The following is a 27812-nucleotide window of genomic DNA, read 5'->3' as shown; positions in this document are numbered from 1 at the left end:
TTTCTATCAAAGAAATATGGTTTAGGTTATGAAATTTCACTAAGAAAACCATGTGGCTACTGTTGAACTATATCCCCCCTTAAAGGGATGTATAGCTAAGAAATAACATCTAGTGAATGGGATCACAGAAAGAAAGCCCAAGCTGAAACTTGTCTGAGGGACAGTGGAATAATAGAGTCAAGTCTTGAGTCAAGTGAGAAACAGAACCCTAGTGTTTGGGGATATCTTTCAAGGATGGGATTAAAAAGGTAAGCTAATCTATGGGTGACATTGCTTCTGGAGACCTAACGCCTTCCCCTGCCCCCCCAAACACCACCCTGGTAGCATAGTTATGCTTTCTAGGAGAAATCAAGAGAACTTCAACTTCACTAGGACACACAAAAACTTACACCAATTAAAACAACAAATCAATCTTCAGAATAACATCTGGTATTTCCAAGGTAAAACTTTATTAGCAGGAACACTGTAAAGACTTCAATATATTAACAGTTTTTGAAAACAAACATACAGAAGAATTGAATCTGTTGGCTTCAGGAACACAGTATTTCTCTGCAGAAGACATTAAGGCACCTTGTATATGACACCTGATGTGATCTACTTAATTTACAATATCCTTTTACCTGCAAATTCCAGAGTTCAGTCTTGGTAAGAATGGAATTGCCTTCTCTGAGATAACTTAAAGACACTGCAATGTCACCTGTGGCATCTTAGCAGTGAATAAGTGTGAATCAGAAAAACTGAGCTCATCGTTACTATATGCATTTATTTTTTCCTCCTGCAGGAAGTCTCTGCAAGAGAATTACCCCCATTCAACACCCAAGCAAGATTCTCAGCATTCAATACAAGCCACCATCAACTCTTAGCTACAGATCATCCAGTATCATTGCAAGAAGCTAGTTACAGCAGCACGTGGCCACCCTTGTCTGTGCTCTTCAGGCTGGCGTTCACTGACCAAACGTACCCCTACAGCACAGCTATACTTGTACTTCTGCTACTCATCTTCCTTTCCGTGTATTTTCTCTGATGCCACTGTTTCAGTGTCAGCAGTGTGAGTTCAGCAGTGTTTCCCTTTGTGCAACTTTCAGTGTTTCTTCATTGAAGATTTCAGTGTTAGTGACTTGAAGAAGTGAAAAACAATATAATACTGTCAATACAATTCAACAGGCAAGTTCCCAAACTTCCCCAGTCTGCACTGACATTTGCACTATACTGTTTGGATAAGGCTGGTTTCTGTTACATTTGCTGGGATTGACTTTTTTTAAACTGGATACCTTAAAAAGGTATCACAAAATATATGGGGAGGGGGTACTTAATGACCTGACACCCTGATGTTGGTAACAGCGTGTAGCCATCTTCACCTTGTTTCAGAAAACTTTTAAATACGGATGCATTAAATGCTTGGGAATTACAATTTTTCCTGTCTTCATTCCTGCTGGTAAAGGCAAGATAGTAGCCACAGCTTCTGCTTTGCAACTGACTTGGTTACCCTTTACAAAAGCTACCACACACTGCTTTAGTTCAGTCACTCCTTTCCATTAGGTTTCCTTACCTTATTACAATATGGACATTCACCGAAGATGACATTAAAACTCTGTCTGCTAGAAGGGAGACCTTGTAGCCACTGCAACACAAGTAAGTGGATTAAAGTTCACATGGCTTTCATAAACTTAAGAACAATCTCTTCTGTGTGTCTCTCTGCTCTGCCCTGCTGAGGCCTCATCTGGAGTCCTGTGTCCAGTTCTGGGCTCCTCAGCTCAAGAGGGACAGGGAAGTGCTGGAGAGAGGCCAGTGCAGGGCCACGAAGATAATCAGGGGACTGGAACATCTTTCATATGAGGAAAGGCTGCGGGACCTGGGGCTGTTTAGCCTGGAGAAGAAGAGACTGAGGGGAGATCTTACTAACATTTATCAATATCTAAAGGGTGTGTGTCAGGAGGTTGGGACATCCCTCTTTTCTATAGTAGATAGTATCAGGACAAGGCGTGATGGGATGAAGCTGGAACACAAAAAGTTCCACTTAAATGTAAGAAAAAGCTCTTTCCCTGTTTCAGTGAGGGAGCCCTGGCACAGGCTGCCCAGAGGGGGTGTGGAGGCTCCTTCCTTGGAGGGCTGCAAGCCCCGCCTGGACACGTTCCTGTGTGACCTGATCTAGGTGACCCTGCTTCTGCAGGGGGGTTGGACTAGATGATGTCTCAAGGTCCCTTCCAACCCCACCATTCTATGGTTCTATGATTTTTCTGACCAGAGTCCATCTGATCAGCATCTGACAGGACACGTGTCAAGGACAAAGTGAGGGCAAGTTCCTTTCCATGGGGAGCCTGTACACCAGTTGTGGCTTACAAGACAAGAGGAGGCACAGGGACTGTTGTAGCACTCCTTAAAGGATTTTGCTTCATCTGAAACGTAAGTGGGAGATGCTTATTGTCTTGAATCTACGAGTTAAAGAGCAAAGTTTATCCCATTAGTCACTTTACCTCATAGAGGCAAGCCTGGTGGAAAGGCTGGCCGCAGCGCGGATCATCACACACTTGATCTGGAGTCGTGCCATTGAGGCGATAGGCATAGCAGATCCCACAGTCCTTAGCAAAATCCTTAGAACACACACATTTTAGCTCACAGTACAACCAAAAGGCAGAAGTAGGGTTGGTAACACAGAAAACATGTTCATCTACTTGTCTCTGCTTTTGCATTCTTTGTTACTTCGAATTCCTGAACATTGTTGCCTTCAACAGCTCTGTTTACACCGTTACCACATAAAGAGCCAGATTAGCTGCCAGATATATCAGACTTCACTAGGTTTTATTTTCTCCTCACACTGCATTTTGCCCACTTTGACAAGCATTTCCATACTCGTGGGCCCCATTGTTTCTTTTTTATTAAACACAATGATTTGTCATTACACTTGGACATTAGAGGCGAGACCTCAGTCAGATATTAATTTAGAGCTCTCACAGGTGGAAGTGAAGCTGGTAAAGCAGTGTTACAGCATTGGCACAAATTAATTCCAAGTTTGTTTGAAGCACGCCAGTATTTGGATGGCCTCTTGTCCCCTCTAAGCAGCTCTACCTAATTAGAACTTAAGTCATCAACATCCATAACAGAATGTTTGGATTTTCCACATCTCATTAGCTACTCTGGAACTTCCTCTTTCCCTTTTCATAGTGAAGCCTGTTATTAATCACCTTACTGCTATGAAGGCCACAGGAGAGTCTGCACCTCTAATCAAAGGTTAACAAGCTCTGACAATTGTTGCTTGAAGTTCAGAAGTCCTTATGACAATATATTAATCCAATTACCTCTCTTGTAAGTCCCTTCTTTTGGCTGGCAGTTAGGAAGTGACCATTTACATTTCAGTTATGCAGAAGTAACGACTGATCATTAACAAAAAGCAACTTACACTTTTTTCCAACACAGCACAAGAGGGAAAATCAATTTCTAAGAGGTCTTTCAAGTTTTGTAATAAGCTGAGTTCTGGATCCCTGCAGGTGGGAGAGGGGGAGAAAAGAAGTCAACACAAGGAATGGCAAGTGCCATTGCAGTCTTAAACCTGTATGATTAAAGCTGCTTACCATAAGTGCATATTGTTGTTCAGCTTAATTCTCAAAGGGTTAACCACTGCAAGAAAAGCACATGAAGAATGACATCTTTAGGAGCCCCTTTGCTCCCCCCCAGCCAATGTAACCTCCCATACTTCAGCACTGAAGGGGAGGGCACGGAGTAGCTCTTTTTCATTATTTAAGGTACCTAAATGAATTATGTTAGTGTTTTGTTTTGGGCACTCACTACAATTTACAATACCACTGTTGGAGGTAGAATCGTAGTTACCTTAAAAAGTTGGTTAAAAGCAGTGAGGCACAGGAGTAACAGACTTCAACAGTTCCAAAGACTATTAGGACACAGCAAGTTTGATTTTTTTAAGAGGAAAATTCTATTAAAATATAAACCCAACTTGAGTAATCACGTAGGATCCAGGGCTCCCTCTAACCCGTGCTGGCCAAAAGTGTCCTTCACAGAGAAAAACAGCTTTTTTGGCTGTTAAAAACTCAGTGTCTACTGTGGGAAACTCTCCTACACACATGTTCTGCCTAATCCCTGGCTCTGCCTAGCTAAAGCTTACCCCTGGAGTTTGAGGTAGCTGACACTAGCATCTGCTCACCAGAGATCAGACCAGAAGAGAAACAATCGGTGCTTGTCTGCTGCCTTACCGTGCTCTGCACCAAGAAAATAACACTCTGGGAGCATGTTTGGATGCCGAGGATCTACCTCTATGTTCACCGAGACATTGTTCCCTGCAAGGAAGAAGCAAACAAAAGGGGAAGCTTTTCTTTACAATCAAGTGTTTGGAAACAGATACATTGCTGGTTATTGAAAAGCAGTTTGAATTCTCCTGCAGCAACTTCAAGTAACATCATAAAGCTGTAGATAATTTCCTAACCAGGTTCAGTGTTCTGTGGCAAGAAGGTTGTTTTAATACACAAAATAAGAGGGTCGTGCCTTGCTGGTTTTAAGTGCTCCCTCTCACTTCTCTAACTCTCACAAGCACTGTATGATTAGATAAGCAAACCAAAAAGCAGCCCAAGTCCTGCTTCTCAAATCTGTGTACTCCTTCAAGTGTTTTCATACCTATCGCAATCCTTCTGCTGGTAGCACCCCGTGTGGGATTTTCTGGCTCAAGCACCCACGTCTTGCCATCAATTTCATCCATGGCATCCCAGAACTCTTTCAGTGATTCTAATGCTGTCAGGAACTGATGGTAAATGTCTGTTAAGGAGTTCTAAGAAGAGAAGAAATTGAAACAAATTTCATATAGTTTCCACCTACAGCCATACAAAACAGTGCAAAAAACCCCAAAGCAAACCACAGGTAATTTAAGACCTGTTAAAATGGAGTTATGTACCCAGTTGTGTCATGGTAGCAACACAAGGAACAGCTGTGGCCTGTGTACAATGCTGAGCTCTCCCATGCTGGTCAATCTAACATGTTATGATCTACATCCATCCTACCAGGATTTGATGGTGTCTTACACTCCTTTTCAGAGAGCTTCTTAGAAAGCTGGTAATAGCTTTTAACTTGCATTGCAACTTGTAACAAGCTAATGGAAAATTCAAGTGAAATTCATCACTATCTGCTATTAAACTTCCAACATTCTGAGATTTTTGTCTCTGCTTCAGCTGAGGGACAGAGGAGTGGCACCAAATAGAAATACAGAGAAACACCCACATAGCTCAAATAGCTTATTTATTTCTTAAAGACCGTAAGAAAGGGAGCCTAACAATGTCATAATTACCTAAACATTAAGCAGTGTGAAAACAGGTACTTCACATGAGATTTCAAGCCATGTTAAGTGTGGTAAGAGGAGAAACTATCTAATAATCAGTGGATTACACTCAAGGGATTTCATTATTTGAGAACGGATTAGACGGAATCAGAACACTCTCTCATCACACAGTACAAGACAGAGAACAGCAAAGCAATAGAGAACAAGAAGCCATCAGATTGGCTTCCTGGGAAGAGGAGAAGGTGCAATGGGGAAAAAGTGAAGGTGTCAAGAAACTAGACAAAGGTGGCATCCAAGGGGCAGCTAGGGTGGGCGGGGGGGAAGAAGCATTAGAGACAAACTGCCTGTGTAACTTGTTCTCTCAACTTGTTTGGTAGTGGCAAAGTCAAGAGCAGAGAAAGAGGAATCCCTTGCACAGAAGTGAACAATGAAACACATGTGTAAAACACAGGAAGGATGGGAGAGAACTGACGAGACTTACTCAGTTCAGAGGAACAGATGGTAAAGTACCTTTGAAAAAACAAAAAAGATGTACCAAAGGCCAGATTTCACATGGCTTTTAACCTAAGAACAAATTCTTGGGGTCAAAAAGACAAAGCAAATGAAGTGTTCTGTTGTTGAAGAGGTATTTTTCTACAAATAACACAAAATACACATGGAACTGTTTCCTGTAATTATGCTCTTCCTTTCTTGCCTGGACGAAAAACAGCAAATTAAATGAACATTCTCAGATGCAGAACAGGGTTTGTATTGATAATCAGTTTTCCTATTTTCTGCATACATATTTTAGAAAGGAAAGGGGTAGCTTGGAAAGAAAATGCTCCATTTTTTTCCTGCTGTTATTAAATTATATTAAAGTAGGAAAGCACTTAAGCAGAAAAGTGTGAATACTGCCAATCTCCAAATGTAACGCTTATTATCTTTAAAAGCATTTTGTTACTTTTATAATACCTGAAGTGATATAATAGTGTCAGTCACTTAACCACATCTTAGAGTAGAATATCTTCATCTTAAGTACTATTATTTCCAGTATTTTAATAATTTTCACACAGTCCTGAAATGTGATCTTTTGTGCTCTGATGACACTTAAATTAATAGCATAATTTTCTGGTACTTGCAACAGTTGCTTTCCATTTTGATTTTTTACATTTTGCTATATCACACACAGATAAATCCTCTAATAATCATTTTTATCTTTATCTTCCGGGAATTCAAAGGGTTCCACTAGAAAAAAAGAAACATCAAGGGATTATAACCCACAGATAAGTTTTAAAATCCAATTAATTTTAATACTAATTGTAATTTTTCAATGATGTTCCTTAAAAAGGTAGTTAAATCTTTTTTTTACGCACTGTTCATTTGATCTTATTTGCATGCTTCATTGATGTTGCCAGCTGTCTCCTGCTATAGACTTAAACGCATCTATAGCTATTGAAATACATCACATGCTTGTCAGGCAAACCCTGAAAACTGGAACATTCCTTTTGATTTGATTAACTGACTAATTTTAGGTCACTGCCCAGCACTTTAGAAGAGACTGCTATCATGCTTTTCTTCTTTTGGCCTACACTACACCAAGATAGCATTCAAAAGACACAAACTCTTTGTTTCTCAGTCACCTTTGTACAAAAGCATTAGGATTTCTAGGAAGCACATCAAATATTCTTTGGAAAATGAGACATTCATAGTTCCAGATATCATCACCAGCTGCTCCAACTCTGAAAACCACCAACAAAACCGAACTGGCTACTCCAGCCACTGTATCTGTTGAGTTTCCGTGCTCATCAGGTAAAACATCCATCGTAAAAACAAAAGACGTTGTGACAGTTTCATCTTTCACAACTTGAACCAAAATTAAAAGACTTTTAATGTACAATATAAACCTTCCACTTTATTTCTAACTGCTGAGGATACTGACATGAGGAGTAACAAGAGAGCAGAGGTGAGGAACGGCTACCACTGGAATAGTCACACAACCTCAATGGAGTTTTGTGCAGTGGCTGTTAAGTCTCCTGTAACTTAATCACACACTGCTTCCCCCTCCCCACCACTTCTGAATTCAAGTAACAGGATTTAGTGGTCCCATTCCCTTCAGCACTCTAGAATGACCACCACAGCAACTGGGCAGCCTAAAAACATTGACTTGATTAAAAAACACATCTTCAGCTTCTGAGTTTTCATATGGAAAAATAAGAGACCAGGGAAATGTTACTTTGGAATACTCAGCTTAACATCTCTCCACCTGGCAATAAGAGGACTGTTCTTACTGAAGCATCACCTCCTGTGACCATAGTCATAGCTTTCAACACTCACCACTTCCCCAGATTTTTCAGATTTCAAGTTGTGAGTATAGAAAACAAAGAGTACGATTTGTGAGGACTCGTGAAAGGGCTCTGGAATTGACTCACAGCACAGTTTTCTCTCTCAGCAAAGCACGCATTCCAAGTCCTAGTTATTCAAGCCTCTAGGAGGGGAAAATCTACGTGGACACAAGCTATACCAGCACAGTCCTTTGCACTGAACAGTCAGATAACGTTACCCAAACATTACCTTTGCTCTATTGGACTGTACATATCTCTCAATTCCAACAGCAACTAGGAGCTGAAACACCCCAGTGAGTGAAAACCAGAGATTTGAGACCTATCTGTTTCTGAGGGGAACACACCTTCTTCCAGGGGGCTCCTACAGTTTTGCAGAATGTTTGCGTTTCTATCCCCCACGCTCTCATCTCCATTTCAGCAGCTCCTCACGCCAGTTCTTGCCTCCTTTTTGCACTTCACTCTAATCCACTTCCCCAAGTTCACCCCTGTTGCCCATACTCTGTTTCCTTCAATTAAAGCAATAAGAAGGAAAAGTCACTCTACTCTTGGTTCCTGTCTAGAAACAGAGATCTTGAGCCTGCGCCTGCCATCAAATCCACAAAGCCTTCCAGTAACTTTAAACAACTGCCAAGTTTCCAATACCTCCTCCAAATCCTGCACGAGCCAAGTATTAATCAAACAGTGGTAAGAAGGTTCTAATTGCAATGAATGCAGCACACTTTGTTAAAAGTTATTTTTTAGAATGACAAAAATGTGATCTTTGCCCTGAGATTTTTTAGGTTCAAATTCTTCCCATCACAAACTTTGCTTATCCAAAATTAAAACGACCGCAAAGCCTCCTGATGGGGAAAGTTAAGTAGCCTAAAGGATAGGTGCTGTTACCTGCATGCTCCAAGGAATTCAGAGATAAAGTACAGTTTAAAACAGTGAACAGTTTTTGGATGGAGAAGGGATCACCTGCATCACTTCAAGGAGTGATGGTTCTTTAGAGTGTCTTTAGGAACTGTTTATTCCTCACAAGCGGTAGTTTAATGGTTTTCTCCCTCCTTAGCACATATCAAACTGAGGCACAACACTCTGAAATCTCTATCAAGTGTCTTGTCAACCACCTCATTTTTTCTTATTGATGGATGCACATAAAGCTGGAGTCTGTGAAGCTCCTTTGCTAAGAAAAACCACAATTAGGATGCATTTTACTGCTTTCATCAAAATAACCGAAGAATAATCTCATTTGTACCACTGTACCCTCTGCCTCTTGTGTTACTGATTCACTGTTGGCTGGCTGCATGACCTCATTAGTCATCGATTTCCACTCTCGTGACCTTCATGTAGCCAACCAGGTGGGCAGTGGTCAGTATAGAAACAATACCCTGATGTGAGGGCAGCAGAAGATGCACAGACACGGCAGCAGGGCGCATGCAGGGTGAGCTCAAACGTGGAGACAGCACATTTATCTGCTTATTTAGAAAAAGAATATAGCTGAAATAAGTAGATGCTCTTGCACTTGTCATTGAGAAGCACTCTGCATTTATTTGGCACTTAGAACAGCAGCAGCAGCAGCAGCATTGCCCTTGGTGCTGATTTCTTACTACTCTAAAATGTCTCCTCTGTGCCAGAATACACTGGCTGTTGCTGATCATGCTGTGAGACACCTGCACTGGCTACTAGGCTTGTCATGACGCACAAAACCCTACCATCTTCAGCTTGACATTGTGCAAGTTATAATTATTCATCCAAATGAATATGTCAGAGCAGCAGCAGCAGACCTCTCATCAGAGCAAAAGAAAAATACATCAAAACATTATCAACCCAGCAGGAAGACAGGGACCATAAGGAAAATTACCCATTTTTAATATGGATGCCATAAAGCCACGTCTATTATTATACAGAGGGAAAAAAAAAGGAGAGAAAAAACCCCCACAACTACCCAACAACCCCTCAAGTTTAAAGTCCATGAGCACTGAAAAGAACCTGAAATAAGCAACAGCACACACAGGGGGTAAAGATTAAATTACCTGAAATGCATTACTAGTTTCTTTCATAGGAGTTTATATTCCAGGAGTGAAACTGCACAATTGTAGTTAAGCCTTGCCAGTTTCTACATTAAAACTGACCAACAAATATTACATTTTAAGGCCTATCAGTATCAAACCTTTATGTTTACTGTAAGATAGGCATAGCATGTTCTTTTTCCCCTTTCAGAAATCAACACCAACCACTAAAGGACCTCAATTCTGATACCAGTGGTGTTTCAGCATTATCCAAGGTTAACCCTCTCACCATGGCACAAAGTCTGCCCATTGCAATGATTGCCAGGCCTTTTGAGAATAAGCACAATTCCAACCATTACTGCACACACTTTTTTCCCCAGAAATGTTGGGTTCATGTCCCCCACACAGATCGGCTCAATGTTCAAAAGAAGACTGTCCAGCTACAGCATTCCCAGCAGCAGAAGGCAGAGGCTGCTGGGATTTAGTGCAGGGTTACCAGCAGGCTACCTGCAGCTGGAATGACTATCTCTGGATTTCAAAACAGGGTCTTCAGTTACATACCTACATTTGTTGTTCATGTTTTCAGTCCACAGGTAATTCTAACCCTAAGAAGCTTTTAAGGTCTCGAGCATTAGAATGTTGTGTTTTTAACATGAGGTTTTGCTCTCTTATAGTGTCAATGTTAATATACTCACTCCCACCTTTGACTTCTCAAAGACACTGCTTTGTGGTGTGTTTGTCAAGAACATTTTATTACAACCTAAGTCCAGCTAGTAGCTTTAAAAATTGCTAACAGCAAACACACAGAAGCAGTGACTGTCAAGGATATCTGAAATGTTGTTAATTTGAGGCAATAGATATTGCAAGGCTGTAAAATTAATAACATACTACTAAAAGTATGTATGAAGTCCAAGGGTAGAAACACTACTTGAAATCCTGCCTGTACTATATGGAATCCTCTCTAACTTCAGGGAAGAATCTGTTTAAATTGTTCCAAACCTTACCAGAGAACCAAAACTTGGAATTACACATGACACTTTGTTTACAGTGGTTCATTTTGTTCATTTGTTTACAGTGCTGTTATCTCCTCAAGTTTCATATTAGAGGATCTGAGATGACACACAGAGCCTTGAGCTTTGCAGTCAAAATTAGAAGCCCATCTTAAAATGATTCTGAATGAACCTTTCAGCCATGTTCCCTCTGTAAATTTAGTACCACAAAGGAGGCCCACAAGTTAGAATTATGAAATGCAATCATTTCTGTAAAGTCTATTTTCCTGAATTCAATGAAATTAAACATCAACTCTTTCCCAGAAATAATTCAGATTAACTTACATTTAAGTGGTGACATTTAAATCCATTTAATCAAGTACACATGCTCTATTGTGGAAAAAAGATACATGAAATAAAGCAAGAGACTAAAAAAAAAGACAATGGCTCGTGGTTCTTTATATTAATAATATCAGTTAATAGAATTCTCATTTCAGAGTTTCAGTTCTTTCAGTTACAACCAGAAGAACAACAGGGAAGTTAAGTTATGAAAGCTATATATGAAAACAAGCTGGGAGACTGCCTCTTTTTTCATGTGAACTTTAGAGGGTGCTTCTTTTCTTTAAGATAAATCATCTCCCATGCATATATTCCCCCAAAATCATTCCTAAAGATATTTGAGCCCTATCAACAGTTGAAGAGAAAAACAATCAGTGAGTGCAAAGCACAAAACATGCAGGATGCATCTCTAGGGCAAGGAAAACAGTAAGACATTATCATAAGGAATCTGGAGTTCAGCATTATTACATTTACCTAAGTATGTATAAAACTACAATGCACACAGGGAAAAAAAAAGATGGAGTTAAGAAATAAAGTCCAACCCCTCACTACCTCAAGTGTATTGCAAACACATCTCAGCTACTAAAAAAAATAGATGCAGAGTAGAGCAGGTTACCTGTGGCATCCAAGAGATGGCAAACTCAACAGGAAAATCCACGAGGCAATCCGGTGGGTCTTTTGGATACTGAGGGAAGGAAAGAAAACAGTTTTACTTCTCTCCTTTTTTCCTTTCTTTTTTAACTGATTTAAAAGAGTGATACCCAGCTGCCAAATTTGATAACAAAACATGAGCACTTCAAGCATCTTGAGAACTTGGCTCTTGGAGGAAACATTATGTGAACCATTTTCAGAAATAGTTAATTATCAATGTTAATTATCATTTAAAGAGGAAATCTACACATAAACAGGCTTGATAGATCAGTGTCTAGTAAAGGCAGGAGAATCAGTTTGTGTTCACAAGCACACATTAAACAACAACTTAGGACACAACCCATCAAATATTTTTAAAACAATTTATCTTCTGTTACTTGCACTGGGCAGAAAAGTCAAAACCAAACCCCAGCAACACTCTCATGAGGCAAGAACTCATTTTCATTTACACTGCAATACTTGCTCTGATTGGCAACATTTTTCATTTAAATGGAAAGTAATCTGATTAAGCACATAACTACTTAGAAAAAGATGAATGAACATACAGCTAAAATTAAAGTGACTCCCTACCTCAAGTTAAAAGGCATCAGTGAGGAAAAGAAAAAAACAGATGTATTAAAGAAAACTGAAACTATAAAAGCTCTGATAACTCCAAAACTAACCCTTGACTATTCATTACACTAATAGTTCTACTGCTGTTCAGCATCCAACATGAAATCTGTGGAAAAAGAACTGGGCTTTCTTGGAAAAATTAGGTAGCAGAGAAGCATCTCAGCACAAATAAAATGGGTCCTTCCCAAGAGTACCAATCCCAAATTTTCTTCAGCTGAAAAGTCGTCTCCTTTAGTCCTACACAACCTTTACAATCCTACCTGTGAGGTACACAGCACTTGTACTGAAATTATATTAGTGTTGCATCAACTGACAACAGAAGAAAACACTATGGAGTATATGAAATAAACAGTCCCAGCTTCCTCACGGAATTAGAGTCTGGGCCAAGAGGAGCAGCTTACCTAAGCACCTTCCCATCACTGCTCTCCATCCAAAGTAAACCTCTAGACACAGGCACAGTGTTGAACCAAATGCCAGATGTCTGGTCATCAGTTTGTGAAATGTGTCTTTATTTTCTGCAAGACTCCATTCTACAGTGATTTCTCAAATTGTGCTCTACGGCAAAGAGTAAAAGAGACATGGCTTCCCTAGGGCATCCATCCTTCAGTGCTTTCATTTTAATGGGCATCTAGTGGATTTAGTGATTTGGCAGAAATTCGTTTAAACTTGCTGTGTAATTTCCTTTCACTTGTGGTTTCTGTTGAGTATCCACCTCCTGAAGACAATTCTACAACTTGAGCATCTTCCACTTCACCATGCTGGCAGACAAGTAACAGTGACAGTGCAAGAGAAGAGGGAAAACATGACTTTGGACAGGAGGTGGTCACAACTCAGAGATGTAAGTCCACAAAAGCTCTTCCTGTTTCTTTTATTGTAGTATTACTGTTCTTGTATGTTGGGCTCTGTAATGGGAGTGGTTTTGTACTGTCAGTGTTATTTTCAATGCTTGCATAGAAAGAGTTGTTTCCAGTTGTTCCATAGGACTGCTTTTAGGACTACTTCATTTCCATCCCAGCAGCACTAGCCAATGATGGAATGACTATCTTACTAAGTAAATTCATGTTACCTAGTCTTTTGCAGGGTGCTTTTGGGTAAGTGCTTGCAAACAGATTCTGCTAACTTAATATTACTGAATAAGAACTCAAACTATAGCACTTGTTCCCTGCTTATTTAGTGAAGTTTCCTTTAAGAGCACACGATCGTACTGTGCACCAGATAACTGTCAAGAACAATGCAACAATGATGCTGTACCTGGGTACGTCATGGGTTTAGATTTTAGGTAGGGAAATCCTGAATGAAATGAGTGATTCCTAAGGAATTATCAAACACTATACCTGAGCATATCAATGCCATAGTACTTCATTACAGTTGCATTCAAATGTGCATGTCAGAAACCAGCCTGTTATTCTTCAGAACAATTTAATCAATTCTTCAACAAAATGCTCCATTGTGTTTCTGAGCATACAGCTAACTCCATCCAGACCAAGTATTTTCATATTGCTTGCCAAATCATTCAGATAATTACCAAAGCATCTTGATTACTACATGGCATGCAAATTCTTGCAATGGCCTATTTGAATCCCCGGGATCTGCGATGGCAAACACCCAGCCCACTTCTCATGCAAGACTAAAGGAAACAGATAAATAAACCCCAACATATTTGGGCTTGTACTTGCAAAGATGCATGCTTTGCTTTCAAAAAACTTCTCTAGTTATTCCTTTCAATTGTGAATGGAGGAAGATTTTCAGAGCAGGCATTTTCAACCAAATTAATTAGGAAACTGCCTCTCAAAATATAATCTGAGCATTAAAAATATGTCCCCTTCTGAGGTCTAAGCCTAATCAGGTACCCAAGTCAAAACTGTGCAGCACACGATGTAATTAACATACTTAACTACAATATCACCATTCTTAGTTTCTCCAGGTGGAAATCCATCACCCAAAGTTTCCCAGACACTTTACAACTGCAGTTTATAGAGAGCAAGTGCTCTGAAAGGACTGTTCCTAGCACCAAGCACATTAAGACAAGGAGAACGGGTGGAATTGTTTGACAACATATTAAGGAGAAGTCCTCAAAACACATCCAGACCTTTTAAGAATGACAGCACAGGAATATTTAGGGGCTTATCTCAGAACACATTGTAACCTGAGGAAACAGAATTTCCCCAATCACTTACTGGGGGGTTGCTTCCTGAAAACATTGTCAGCAGGCATTTAAACTCATTTCAGTGAGGACCAGGCTGAACAAACCCATCTGCCAGAACATAGACAAGAGGCAGCAATAAATGCTGGGAGGAGAGGTTTAGCTCACATTCACTTTCACCAAAGCAGCAGCCTAACAAAAATAAGTGTACTTTTATTAAAGCACATTATCAAAAGAAATCCCTTCAAAAAACACTTCAGCAAAGTCTTGTTAAACTTGTTAGATACGTACATGAAGGAAAATCAAATCCACATGTCACCCAAACCGCATTCCACATACAAATTTTCTCTTGTGGCAAGTTTAAAATGCCAGAGATGGTTTAAAAAAGGACAAGCAATTGATCCTTCATCAGAACAATCACTTGGAACAAAAAGAAAGAAAAAAGATGGGTGATTACTTGTTACAACAGACAAGTTGGTTAATCCAGTCTCTTGATTACACTCTATCCTTAGTTGTCAGACTGTGCTTTCTTCTGCTATCAGGAATCTCAACTTGCGATATTTTACTACTAGACAGAAGTTCACAAGTTTTCACAAGAAGAGACAACAGTAACCTTGATTCCCTTTACAGTCCAGTGCTCATTTCAGGCCAAATGGAAGCAGATACTGTGGTAAGTTGAAAAGTCTTTTACCATGGCAGCTGCTTGGTCAAAGTGGGTACTGCAGTGTACATTTCTTTCTATACTTCCAAAATAGTTCAAATATTTTACTAGTCACCATAAGATCAGAAAAAACATCCTTGGGGCAACAAGCTGCACTTTATTTCTAGTGATGTACAAAGTATGGGATAGCAGCTCCCTTCTGAACCACGACAATGGTCTGGTCACTGTCCTCACACGTTTAGTAGACCACAATTGTACTTCCTGATATATTTTTCCCATCAATGTATGTAATAATGGACTCGGTAGCAAATACCATGTTCATTACTCTGTGCATGTAGGATACTTTCACTCTTCTCTAAAAATCCACTTCAGCAACCTCAGTTCCCAAACAGTACTTCTGCCACAGGCTCCTCTTTTCCCCTCTAAGGTAACAGTAGCTTGTCTTACATAAAACTAAACCACTCCTGGTATTTAAGGGAATATAGGATGCCTGTGAAGGTGAAATTGAACCTTACAATACTATGCCTGCTCCTCATCCCTTCAAGATCATTACTCCAGGGGATGGATTGAGGATAGTCACACACAACAATGTTGAAGCACTTTTGGATCCACTTTTTCCCCCATAGACTGATATTACAACAGATATTACAATTGTCACCATTCAGCCTGAATATTGATAATTTCTGATAAGACATTTACACCTGGGAATGAGAAACTCTATGAAGAAACTACTGCAATCTCAGTTCATTTCTACAGGCACAAATACATATTTTCTGCTTCTGTACTCATCCTGGATTTGCTTTGCAAGCACTGTCAGAACCAGCCAGTTATTTAGACTAAAAAGAACTTAAAAATAAGGAACTACCTTCTATAGTCAGTGTCTCACAGGTCTTGTATCTACAGCTTTAACAGTTACACTTGCTAAAGAAGCATCCTCTAATTCTTGTTACATGCATAGAGTCTGGATGGAGTGATAATGAATGCAAGTCCCCTAGATGGCTTTGTCTGTAATCCAGTAAAATAACTGTAATATCATGAAGTGTGTTCATGTGATTCACAGTTTCATATGAAAAGGTAACTGCGGATAACCATAATGCAACCTTACTTTTGATTGTAGTTAAAAGTCTGAGAACTTGCTTCATAAAAAACCCCCAAAACAGCCCAAAAAAACCCAAACCCATTCTCTTGCAGAGCAGAGACATTGATAAACAAATCAGTCTCCAAAGTCTTTACAAATCAAGAAAAAACCATTTATTTCAAGGAAGCCTTATAATATTTCTTTCCCCACAAGAATTCACCTTTGCATTTAACTTGAGAGTGATGAGATGCTGTCGGCCACAAGAGTCCTCAGCTTTTAGCTTGATTGTGGCAAGCCCAGTATCCACATATGCGACTCTGAAAGAGAAAGAGAACTCTAACAGCATTGCAGGAAGTACAGATTGAAATGTCTGCTGTACTCTTATTAGTCTGTTACAAATATTAATCAGAGGAAGCCCTGTATGCCAACCATTTCTGCTGTTCTAGATTTACTGCTGTTAATACACCAGTCTACTGCTTAATGCAGTCATATATCTTTGGGTTATTTACAACGTGTGTCAAGGCTCATGCTGTGGTCAGTGAGCACTGTGTTTCAGTTTTCCATCACTGGAACCTTTGACACACACAGCATGTTGCTGTCAGCCTCTACTTATGTACACATTAAACTTCCTGTCAAATCTTTGATCCATTTCTGCAGTTTCTTACTGTATGAGACTTTTATGCTCTTGATTTGCTTTTCTCCTCAATCAAATTCTCTTTTATTATCAATACTATTATTGCAGATAATTCAGTGGATATTGGTTCATATCCCAAAATTGATTTTCTGCAGAAAATAGCACCCAAACAGGTACAAAATGAGTTATTTATGATGATTTGCCTTCACTTCATGACACTTTTACACAGTATACATGCACCCAAGCAAGTAGCAAGTACATACTAAACGTAAATAAGTTCTAAAACTTCTGACACAATCACTGACTCTTTGCTTAAGATGTCACTGATTTGTGCTTCCCACAACGATGCAGTTGAATACAACTGTAAAATACATTGTTCTCTAGATGGATGTGCTGCAGAGCACCTTCAACAAGTGCCAGCAGGGTTCAAACCTCACCACATGCTTACCAGTGACCTGGGCAGGGGGATATTTTGGCATTTTTACCATAACATTCTCGTGTGAAGATAAAAAGCAGTCCCAGGTGATTGTACAGTTTATCACCTATGGAAAGGCCTATCAGAGTTCTAAGAAAGCATTTACTTGCTGACATAAGTAACATTTTCTTTTCCTTTTAAGCCAGTGCACACTAGCCCAGTCATTTGAGCCAGGAGACTGGGAAAAATAGTTCTCTGGAAAGGGAAACAGGCAATGGGGTTGGGGAATCCTGTAGAAGAAAAAGTAGATACACTCCAAAGGGAGTGTGCTTTCCTAGGCAGGATGTGAGAAGGAAAAGGAATGTACATAAATGACAGTCTCAATAGGAGGGAACTGAAAAATACAGATGGAAAAAGCAGTTGTGGCAGTAAGTAGGAAAGGAGATGTGTTATTTCATGTTTAATGATGATGAACTTTAATGCAAAATAAACAGTCCTATAGATTCCTGGGAGCATTTTGACACCTTTTCTCTACAACAGTTGAAAAAATACAAGTCTTGATAAAAGTGTAATTCAACTGTAGTCAATTCAACTTGAGTTACGTAGAAAGAATTAGAGCATTCTTCCTCTAACTGAAGAAATATTGTCCCACTTTCTTCCAAATTTACTTCAAAATTATATCAGAGGGTTTTGTAACAATAAGAAACTACCTACATCTCATACCTTCATGTACTCTTCCTTGGGTAGGGAAACCCTAGACCACCAGCTAAGGCACAAAATGGTTACCTCAATACATAGTGTCCAAAGCAAAGCACAACTGGTGCCTGCATCAATGCACTGGGAGGTTAGACAGCAAAAAAGAAGGAAAAAATTAAAGGGATGTTGTCAAGGGGGTAAGATTTCCAAGTTATCTGTTCTGACAGTCTTCTTGTTAGGAGCACTTCACCCTTCCAGTGCCACAAAGGTATGGGTTACTCTAGCTTAAACATTGCAGTTCCTCAAGGACTTTACATTCAGTGGGAGGGAATGAGACTCAAACATTATTTTAACTTAGCAATGGACACATCTTCACATTTATTTCTGAAATCCTTAAGGGTTCAGCACTTTTAGGACCCAACAGCTTCTCAAATCAACATCTATACATGTGTGCCTATTAATGTACTTAAAATACCAACATATGCACAGCATTATATTCCAACTCTAGTAATAAAAATGATCACGTTCAATCATATTTGTAAAAAACCTTCAGTTTTACTGACAGTGAAAATTGGACACTTTAGAAAAAATAGATAAGCATTTGGAAAAGGGTTCAAGAGTATCAATAAAGGCTACCAGTTGACTGTAGCACAGAGAAATACATCACAACATGGGTTTTCAAGTTCTGTCATTCAGGTTTTAACATTTTTAGTCTCTGAATCAATATTTAAAGTATCTTTTAAAGCCATTTAAGTGATTTTGCATAGAATGGTAGGGGTTGGAAGGGACCTTTAGAGATGATCCATTCCAACCCCCCTGCAGAAACAGGGTCACCTAGATCAGGTCACATAGGAACGTGTCCAGGTGGGGCTTGAAGAAACTTTTCACTGAGCTTTGAGATAACAGAAGTAAAACCTGCACAAGAAGTCCAAGTGTGTTTCATTGCTATGAGGCACCACTGTGATACAGAGCACCCTGGAAATCCTCATGACTTTCTTTAATTTTCATTTCAACAACTAGATGCTAGAAGAAAATTATTCAACTTTTAAGTATTATTCATAAGCTATGTACTTTTCAGTAAGATGTTCTCTTCCCTTTCAAACTTTTTCACAAACAGGAAGACTAAAGAATAAAACAACTCCCCAGACAAGGAACATACAAGGTTGAAGACTACCCAGAATGAAAGTTCATAGCTAGCCCTCCTTCTCAGCACAAGGTAAAACCAAAGAACTGCCTCTGGGGAATGAGAGGGGACTCATTTTCCCATTTAGGATAGGAAAAAGGAACTTGCTGCTTTTCTGGCTACTGTTCTGTAACATCCCCCTACTAATCTTTGGATAAGAAAAGATGAAAGAATCTCATCTGCAGGACTAGAGAAAGTTGCTTAGCATTGTAAAAGTCATATGAACTTCACATGGCTGCATAATCAATTAAGGAACTATTTACATAGATACTATTTGCATTATATATATTCCTATGTAGGCTCAGTCATTTCATCAGGTAGAAAAAAAGTGGAATGGTCATAAAGATGGAAAGCCTCAGTGAAATACCTGAAGCACTGGAACTCAGAGTCTACAAGACTACGATCTTTGCCTGGAAACCAGGTCAAATTCTGCTCCTGATAAAACACTGCTGTGTTTTTTAATAACAAACTACTGGATGTGCAAGTCAAAAGAAATATCAGTTCAGAAATAAGCGAGCAAATTGTATTTTCAAAGGGTATTTTTAGTATATCTAGCTATACACCATATTTATATATCCAATTATATAGTACCTTTCATATATTGATATCTTTAAAGTGTATTTATTGTATATCAGTGTCTGTTTTGCTGCCATATGCTTTCTGAAGTTTGTTTTTTTCATTTCTGGAGAGCAGGCATGATTCAAAATTTATTTCCCCTGTGTTTAGGCAATTTTTACTAATACTCTTAAACCTGAGACATTTGAATAGAGCATGCCATCAGCTGGCACTACACACTTAGTAATGGAAATCACTGATAAAGCCTTCAGCTGATTTAACAAGGATGTTGTAAATCTTTAAATAAAAGTGGGCCTCCAAAGCTAATTCCTACTTAATGTTAATCACACATTATTTATTTATATACAAATCAGGTGAAGAATCTCAAAACTATTCTGAAACCCAAGGCTTCTTTATTTCATTTAGCAAAAGGAACAGTTACAGTTGCCTCACCATCCAAGACCAGGGCAGAAGTACATTTGTCTTGTTGAAAACTAAAAATGTAGCCTTTTAAAAACTCATTGTACTGAAATGAAAAAGTAGCTTCTCATTCAAAACCCAACAGCCTGCACAATCTTTTGTCTTAACCCCTTGAAGGCACTGGGAGAGTCATTGCATATTATTAAAGACAGCCTTCAAATATTGTTCCTTAATGCCTCCCTACGCAGAAACAACTACCTTTGTCAACCCACTGAGGTCTCCTGCAGTTTCTAGGGGAAAGCCTAGAAATGAGTTCCATGAGCTCATCTGAGAGTATACAGAAGTGTGAATAATACCATCTGATTGTACCCATTCAGGACCCTAATGAGAAGGCACCTAACAGGCCACTATGTGCACACTTCATTCCCCAACCAAGTCAAATCTCCTTTGCTAATTTGACATTCATTCCAATGGTATTAAACCAACCATTGCAGCTGTAGTGAGAAGATCTCATTTCTAGTTTTCCTTCCCCCAGAAAAGCACCTAGCAGTCACTTCTTGTTCCATAACATTCCACTTCTAGTACAGCATACACAGGAAACCATGGGCACACTGAGCCTCCATCCTCAGATGACAGTTTATACTCTCCTTATGCAGTAACCAAGATGTTTCCCACTTGGAAATGCCCTCCTGCTCCCCAAAACATGGTCTGCTTGCAATTTTTGGAGTTTAAGCAATCCTTTTCAGTAGCCCTGATCTCTGAGCCCATCTGGGTAGCAAGAAATACATATGTTTGTCTGCAAAGAGCTGGCTGGTTTGAGTTCCTAGATTCATAGATTTCCCAATTCACCTCTCTATTCACGTATTATCTTTGTAGATTTACCTTTTAGTGAATTAACCATGTTATTCCTTTGCCTAAGGAGATCCTTGTGCTATGGAGAGCAAGGTAAAAGTAATTATTTCTAAGATATGTATGAACTGTTTTTCTGAAAGCACAAAGGTCTGTGGATGATCAAGCACAGCATAGGGGAACAGTCAAAAAACATGTACAAAATAGAGAAAAGGAAGGAAAAGGAGAAGTGTAGAAGTGGTATTAAATATCTTCACTATGCCAGTAGTTTATTGGTCAAAGAATTGATTTTGTAGCAGCAGCATCTCAGCATTCAGATTGGTTATTTGAGACTGAAAATAAACCATCACTTGATACAAGAGTCTTGCTTTTCTTAATTAAAAACAAAGCAGCAGAGTTTTTAATGCAAAACCACTTTCTGAACAGGATAAATTAACAGAACAAGTCCATTTGAAAGCAGAAAAGATATTCTAAAGATAGTATCTGTTAAGAAATAAAACAACATACTTATCCCACCCCAGTATCTCCAGATCTCTGACAAGACAGGAGTAGTATTCTGGCGGCCGTGGTACGTGCAGGTCTGGTGTATTCTTTAGAGCAATTTCCTGTTTCAAAGAACATTAAAAACATCATTAAGATAGATTTCAATATTTTTGCATCTATTTAGTCATGTGATATTTGCAATTCATTCAAAAATATTAAGCTTATGTAAAATTAACTGTACACTGCATTTGTTTTGTTATAGCCTCCAGCTAGAGCAGACAAAGAAGCTGTCTGGTAAATTACTTCAGATACTGGTAATGAAAACATCTGCAATTTAAAAACAACCCCACAGATGTTGACAACGTTGTCTTCAGATGCAAAAATCAAATGTGCCTCTTCCAGATAATAAATTTCAAGTCAAACATCTTGACTGAAAGAACATTTCAAAAGAAGGTTGTGTTGAGCCCACAGCTGTCTCCTGGGCTCCTCAGCCACAAAGTTGATACCAATGTGAAACCCTCCATATTATTTTTAAATAGCTATAAAAAAGTTGATACAGGAATCAAAATAGTTAAAATCTCTTTAATATTCCATTTATGACTTTTAACACCATGGGATCCCAGAGCAAGTTCTGGTACAGCCACCCATCAAGTATAATCAGAATGCTTCAAGAAGGTAATGTCACATTTCCAAGAAAAAACAGACCAAACTTCATGTTCCAGAATTGTGTTGTACTACTTGTTCCTTAAAAGTGTGCTTAAAAATGCTTACAAGACAAATAAATATAATACACTATACATATTATTAATACATTACTAATTTTAAATGACCACAATTCTAATAGAGGTAATGAAGTCAACATAACAGCAATTTCTGCCCAATTCTTCCACAATGTCTTTGGTTGTTTTTACCATCACACCGAGGATCATTATTTTACCATTTTGGATAAATTACACTTGCATTGCATTCTCATTTTCTGAGTGGTTGTGCATCCAGGCAAATACATTGAAGGAACTATTGGGAAATACTTCAAAATAGCCACATGTAGACATTCTTATTCAGTCCCATCCCATGTGCCTTTGCCTGGTTTAGTATAATCCACATGGCAGGGATTGAACTGATACTGAGGAAAGGCATTCCTGGCACTGAGCAGCAGTGTAATACCAGGAGGGTATTATTGTTGTTTTGAAGAATTCTTCCTGTGTTTTAATTCTAAGTTAAGTAGATTCTATGCAAATACTCTTTGCCAAGAGTGTTCGCAGAATAATGATTTAGTGACAGACAAGAAATTGCCAGTTTCATGTTAACTAGAGACTTTGCTTAAATCTCAGAAATACTTTAAAGAATAAACAGTAGTTTCTGAACTATAAAAAAAACTTTCTGTATTAGACTGGGCAAGTTGTCACACAGGTGGAAGCACCTTCAGCAATCCACTGATAGCATCACCTTTTGCATGATTACAGCCTTCTTTACCATCTGAACAATAGCAGGAACTCCAAGAAAAACACAGAGAGGACTGATCTCTACTGAGATCCCTTGCCAGGATTTTCATTTCTGTAATACTGCAATTTCCAAAGGGTACAGTCACTGCAGAACCTGAAGGCTATTTGTTCAAACATCACATGAACATCATACATACAAAAATTACCTCCTCTTAAAAGAAATAAATCAAACCATGAACTGTCAAACTGAGTGCAAACCAAAGCTGTAAGAATATCACATCTCCCACATAAATATTGTGTCACTTACCAAAATAGTTTTCAGTTCCACCATAAAACTGAGGAGATCTGGACAGCTGTGCAACCTCTGGAGGGAACACAGTATCAGTTTGTTTTCTTCAACTCACTACTTTTAGTAGGAAACAATTTTGGTTGAACTATTTTTCTAGTATTGTCAAACCAGCTATTATAAAAAGTCCAAAACATATACCATATGCTGAAGTATTTCAGTTGCAGAACAGATCTCCCAGGCATTACAAATTTATACAGGTTAAGACTTTTCACATATTTATGGAGACATTTCTGAAGACTTTAGTCTTCACCAATGAGAAGAGAAACTTTAGAATCACTCAAAAATGTTTCTTAGTTTCTTCAGGAACTCTCCAAACCTATCTGATTTCCAACGCTGTGTGCAAGGACTCTATCTTCAGATGCATAACGCTCTGTTAGGTTTCTCCCAACTCACAACCCTAGTTCTGCAAAGGGGTGCACAGTCCATGAACTACAGTGTCTCAACTAACAAGAGGCAAAAATGCTTTATTAGAAACAAAAGTCTTTGTGATTACAGGGCTCTTAAATCCTTGCTACAAAGTTTCTTCTGGATAGGGAGTTTTGATGTGGATACCTTGAGCCCATGCAACACAAAATGAGCTAAATATACCAATAATGAATGTCAATTTTCTTCTTCATAGTAAAAAATAAATATATTAAAAATAAACATGTTTCTAATTTAGAGACTGAAGGAAAATATGCAGTGAAGTGTCAGCAGCCATTTACTTTAAATTGTTCTCTCTTCAACAAAACAGAGCTTGAATGAACAGAAATATTTACTAAACTCTATCCATCTCTCCTTAGGTTGACCTGCAAATCTTTCAGCATTTCAAAATACATCTTGGCTATACAATGAAAGGAGAGGTTTTTCAATGCTTTTAGAAGATGTATTAATATAAGCTTCTCAAAACTGCTGTAAGTATACATTTAACAGAAATGCTTTGGAAAGAGCCATACCTGCTTTAAAATATGCCCATAGCCATGCAGTATCTTCTTTAGGTGCCAGCTACACTCTATACTAGACAAACAGTATTTGTTATCAACTTTAAATTCACAGTAGATGACTTTCAGAAGAGATCAGAAAGTCTGCTACACAGCAGCATTTAAGTTTATAGTCAAAAAACTAAGCAAGCAAACAATACTTCAAAATTTCTTTGAGTTTCATTTTCAAAGTTATTTAAAACTTCGAAATGTCACTTTCCCAAAGGCCATTAAAAATTAAGCATTTACCTACAAAAGCCTGTTCTTTGCAGAAAACAGAAGCATAATTCTTGCAAGTTAATATGACTTCATAAAACATACCAATATTTAAAAATGGTATCCTGAAAATGTCAAAGTTATCTGTAATGCAGCTTTAAGTATCTAACCTAGAATGTAATAAAGCTACCAAACACCACATCTGTTCAAAGAGCAGAGCAGGCTGGCCTAGGCAGGTGTGGGCAACACAACTGCAAGGCTAACCAACATGTGCATGCACACACATAACACATCCTCATATACTCCTAGGATAAGTGCTCACTGTAATGACAGCAGAGCTTTTAAAGTAAACGTGGGTAACAAATTAATCCACATTAAGTTTAAGATTAAGTTTAGAAAGCTCTGGTAACTATCAAGTACACAATAGCTTCCATTTACAACTTCACACTGAATTCTGTGTCCCAAATAGTGACATGCAAATAATCCCATTTAAATAAACTTTTCCCCCAGAAGTGAATTGATTTATACACAAATGCAACAATTACAACAGGTTTCAAAGTTAATTGACAACAAAATATTTTGATGTAGCAATGTTTCGTGCCAGCATTTGTTAACACTGATGCTGTACAATTTCTTTGCAAGGTTAAGTTGAAACCAGTAAGAACTACTGGTGCTGACATTGGAATAAACCCATTGATATGCATATCCTTCACAGCTTCTTATCAAAACTAACTTTTGTTACATGCACTTAGAAACTGCTTTCATAATAGTATCTTACCTTGCATTTTTCAGTTGAAAATCCACTGGTAGCAGTATCCTGATGTGGAAATCTCTACCCTTGAAAGTAAGCATTTGTTAACAGGAAGGTTAGGAAAGGAAAACGTTTGACGCTTGTGGGAAGTATTCCCCATAAGATCAGTTGCTAAGACAGTTTGTCTTCACTGGCTTTCAGGAATATTATTGAGAATTTCTTTAGTTAGGAAAGAAAGTAGCATGAGTGACAAACTATGCTGATTTCAAGTCACAAGTTGAAATATTCTTCACCTATAATTCACAGTATTCAGTAAATATTCTTCAGTGCATCACATCCCACAAAGCAAAAATAACATCTTTCAGAGGAAAAATAAACATTATCCAAACCTGGACCAAACCAAGCAATACAATTTGATACAAGGCCTGCTGAAGTGCATGAAAGTCTGTCCTCAACACAAGTTAAGGCAGACTCTTACCATTAAAGTACTACACTAAAAAGGACTTGGGCACTGATCCACAATACCTTCCAGCAAGGTTCTGGAAACTGTAAAGCAAACCAGTCCCAGGGGTTTTGTGGTTGGGTTTTTTTTCCTGTTGATGCAATCCACATAGGGCAGGTCCTAAATGCCACCTACTTGCATCTTCAGTAACTGTCCCTTTTTGGATCCTCCTGCTGCTTTCTTATGGGATTATCAAAACAGAACTGAAATAAATAAGGTTTGTGGGGAGGTTTAACTCCTCCCTGAAGCATAAAGGCCAGTTGACTCATCTCAAAACTTTTCTTTCACAGTCCACTCCAGCTGAGGAAACCTTGAATTATGTCCATAGAGGCTGAGGTTTCTTCTGCAGGAAGTTAAGAACAAAACTACATTTCCTCCTGGGATTAGATGACTGATGCAGTGGATGCTTCATTTCAATCTGAGAAAGGCTTTTAATAGTTTTCCACAACATCCTTATAGACAAATTGAAGAAGGATGAACTAGATAAGCTGACAATGAGGTGGACTGGAAACTTGCAGAACTGCTGGGCTCAGAGCATTGTAATGAAGACAAAGTGCAGCAGGAAACCCCCAGCTACTGGTGAACATGGAAGGGTTCATCCCGGGGCTGACACTATTTGACCTTCATTAGTGGCCTGGATGAGGGGACAGGATGCACCCTCACATAGCCAGTTATCAGAGGATACAAAACTGGGAGGAGTGCTTCATAAACTGTCTGTGCTACCATTCAGAGAGACCTCAACAGGCTGAGGAAATGGATTGACAGGACTCTCATCAACTTAAGAAAGGAAAGCACAGTCTTTCACCTGGAGAGCATTCACTCCATTCACTAGCACAGGCTGGTGGATGATCACCTAGAGAACAACTCTGCAGAAAAGGACTTGTTGATCCTTATGGATATGCAATTGACTTATAGCCAGCAATACACCCTTGCAGCAAAGACTGCCAACAGCCCCAGTGAAGAACTATAGAACTGTTAAGAGCTTAAAGTATGTCTCATCCAATGAGTGACTGAGGGAGCTAGGACTGGTTATGATGGAAAAAAGGCTATTCAACACCTGACTGGACCTGTCTTGAGCAGCCTGCTCCATCTGACCCTGCTAGAGGGCCTCCAGAGGTTCCTTTTGACCTCAGTGTTTCTGTGTTGCTCACAAGCAAAACCAGGATATATGTTTCAGAACTGAATACAGCTCATTGGCACATCAGTTGCTTCCAAACTCCTCCAAAGCTTAAGGTTTACTGCACACTTAAGTTGAGCATATAACCTCAAATATGACTACATTGACACTTTAGCTCTAACAATTAAAAAAAGCCAAATCACATGTGAGAACAGATGCTCACACTCACATCTGAACCTTCCCATTAACTCCAGGAGCCTTCTAACACACACAGCATTTCCAAAACTGCAGCTGTTTTAAATAATGCAATTAAAACCCATGCTTATGAACAGCACGTGGAACTTGAGTCAGAGAGTCACCCAAAATCCTCCTGAATTTGGCCTGCAAAGCTACATTTTTGTAAAGGAAAGTATCTTTTGACTTCTACTTATTTTTTATGGGAATAAAACTCCCCGCTTTCTAAGTGAAAATGTACCTCCTAAGCGCTGTTTATGTGGTGTGGGCACAGGCATTTGTGATATTTTAGCAAGCTGTGGCTCTCGGGTCACTGCATTGTCTCTGAGTACAAAGTTGCCCTAAAAGCATCCGCTATGAACTTGTTTTACGTGCTGTTCTCCTTCCTGCACTGCAGTTTACCAGAAACCAATCATCTCCCTCAGAAAGATGATACAGCTGCTGAAACTTCACACGCACAAGAAAAAGGAAACACTGACAATTAGTCATTTGCTTCAACCCTTTTCCCTAGGCCCATAGTGCAGGCGCATTGAACCCGCCCCAGAGAAACATCAGCCGGCACAGCAAACGCAGCCACGGGCCGGCAGCCGCCCGAAGGAGAGCGCCCAGCGTGCGCAAACAGCGCGGGGCCGGCCGCCTCGCCACAGCGCCCCGCGGCAGGCTGCGGGGAACGAGCCGCGGGAAGGCAGCGCGAGTGCAGGGGCTGTGCCACGCTCCCGGGGCGCTTCACGCACCCTGCGGCTCGGCCGGGAAGCCGCCGGTCCCGGAGAGGCGGTAAGAGCTCCCCGCCTCACACACAGATTAGCGGCCTCCGACCAAGCGGAGCGCGGCGCGGCTACCTGAGCAGTGACGAAGCCCTCGTAGGCCGTTCCGTCGCGGTTCTGCGGCAGCAGCAGCGGGCAGTGGCGCAGCAACGCCCCGCAGCCCGCCATGGCGCCGCGCTC

At 39.5% G+C, this 27812-nt stretch overlaps 2 protein-coding genes across 4 annotated transcripts in view; one reads left to right on the top strand and one right to left on the bottom strand.

Annotated features, from left to right (window-relative positions):
- VRK2 (VRK serine/threonine kinase 2) overlaps nucleotides 1-1398 on the top strand; it is a 44488-nt gene extending 43090 nt beyond the window's left edge. For 2 of the 3 annotated variants that reach the window (XM_061989298.1, XM_061989296.1), the window contains one exon: nucleotides 782-1398. In XM_061989298.1, the coding sequence (XP_061845282.1) occupies nucleotides 782-1024 (243 nt within the window). In that variant the 3' untranslated portion in view covers nucleotides 1025-1398. The remainder of the gene's footprint in view (nucleotides 1-781) is intronic. The other variant, XR_009818146.1, reaches the window with a different exon arrangement.
- On the bottom strand, nucleotides 465-27812 carry FANCL (FA complementation group L). Its single transcript, XM_061989299.1, has 14 exons — nucleotides 27708-27812; nucleotides 25043-25101; nucleotides 24025-24085; nucleotides 23048-23104; nucleotides 21323-21420; nucleotides 16284-16380; nucleotides 11535-11603; nucleotides 4624-4774; nucleotides 4206-4289; nucleotides 3570-3615; nucleotides 3398-3479; nucleotides 2475-2591; nucleotides 1550-1621; nucleotides 465-1117 (listed from the first exon to the last, which is right to left on the bottom strand). The coding sequence occupies exons 1-14, from the start codon at nucleotides 27798-27800 to the stop codon at nucleotides 1082-1084; spliced, it is 1122 nt and encodes a 373-aa protein (XP_061845283.1). The 5' UTR covers nucleotides 27801-27812; the 3' UTR covers nucleotides 465-1081.

The sequence above is a fragment of the Colius striatus genome, chromosome 2 (genome assembly GCF_028858725.1).
Source record: "Colius striatus isolate bColStr4 chromosome 2, bColStr4.1.hap1, whole genome shotgun sequence".
NCBI lineage: Eukaryota > Metazoa > Chordata > Aves > Coliiformes > Coliidae > Colius > Colius striatus.
Note: the sequence above shows the minus strand (reverse complement) of the source record. Positions and strands in the feature narration are given on the sequence as shown.

Excerpts from the sequence above, each read along its gene's own strand:
- FANCL (XM_061989299.1), bottom strand. The coding sequence starts at position 27,800 with ATGGCGGGCTGCGGGGCGTTGCTGCGCCACTGCCCGCTGCTGCTGCCG. Across the intron at positions 21,421-23,047 it reads TGGAACTGAAAACTATTTTG|GAAATTGCTCTAAAGAATAC; the intron begins GTAAGTGACACA and ends TCTTTGAAACAG. Across the intron at positions 16,381-21,322 it reads GAGATACTGGGGTGGGATAA|AGTCGCATATGTGGATACTG; the intron begins GTATGTTGTTTT and ends TTTCTCTTTCAG.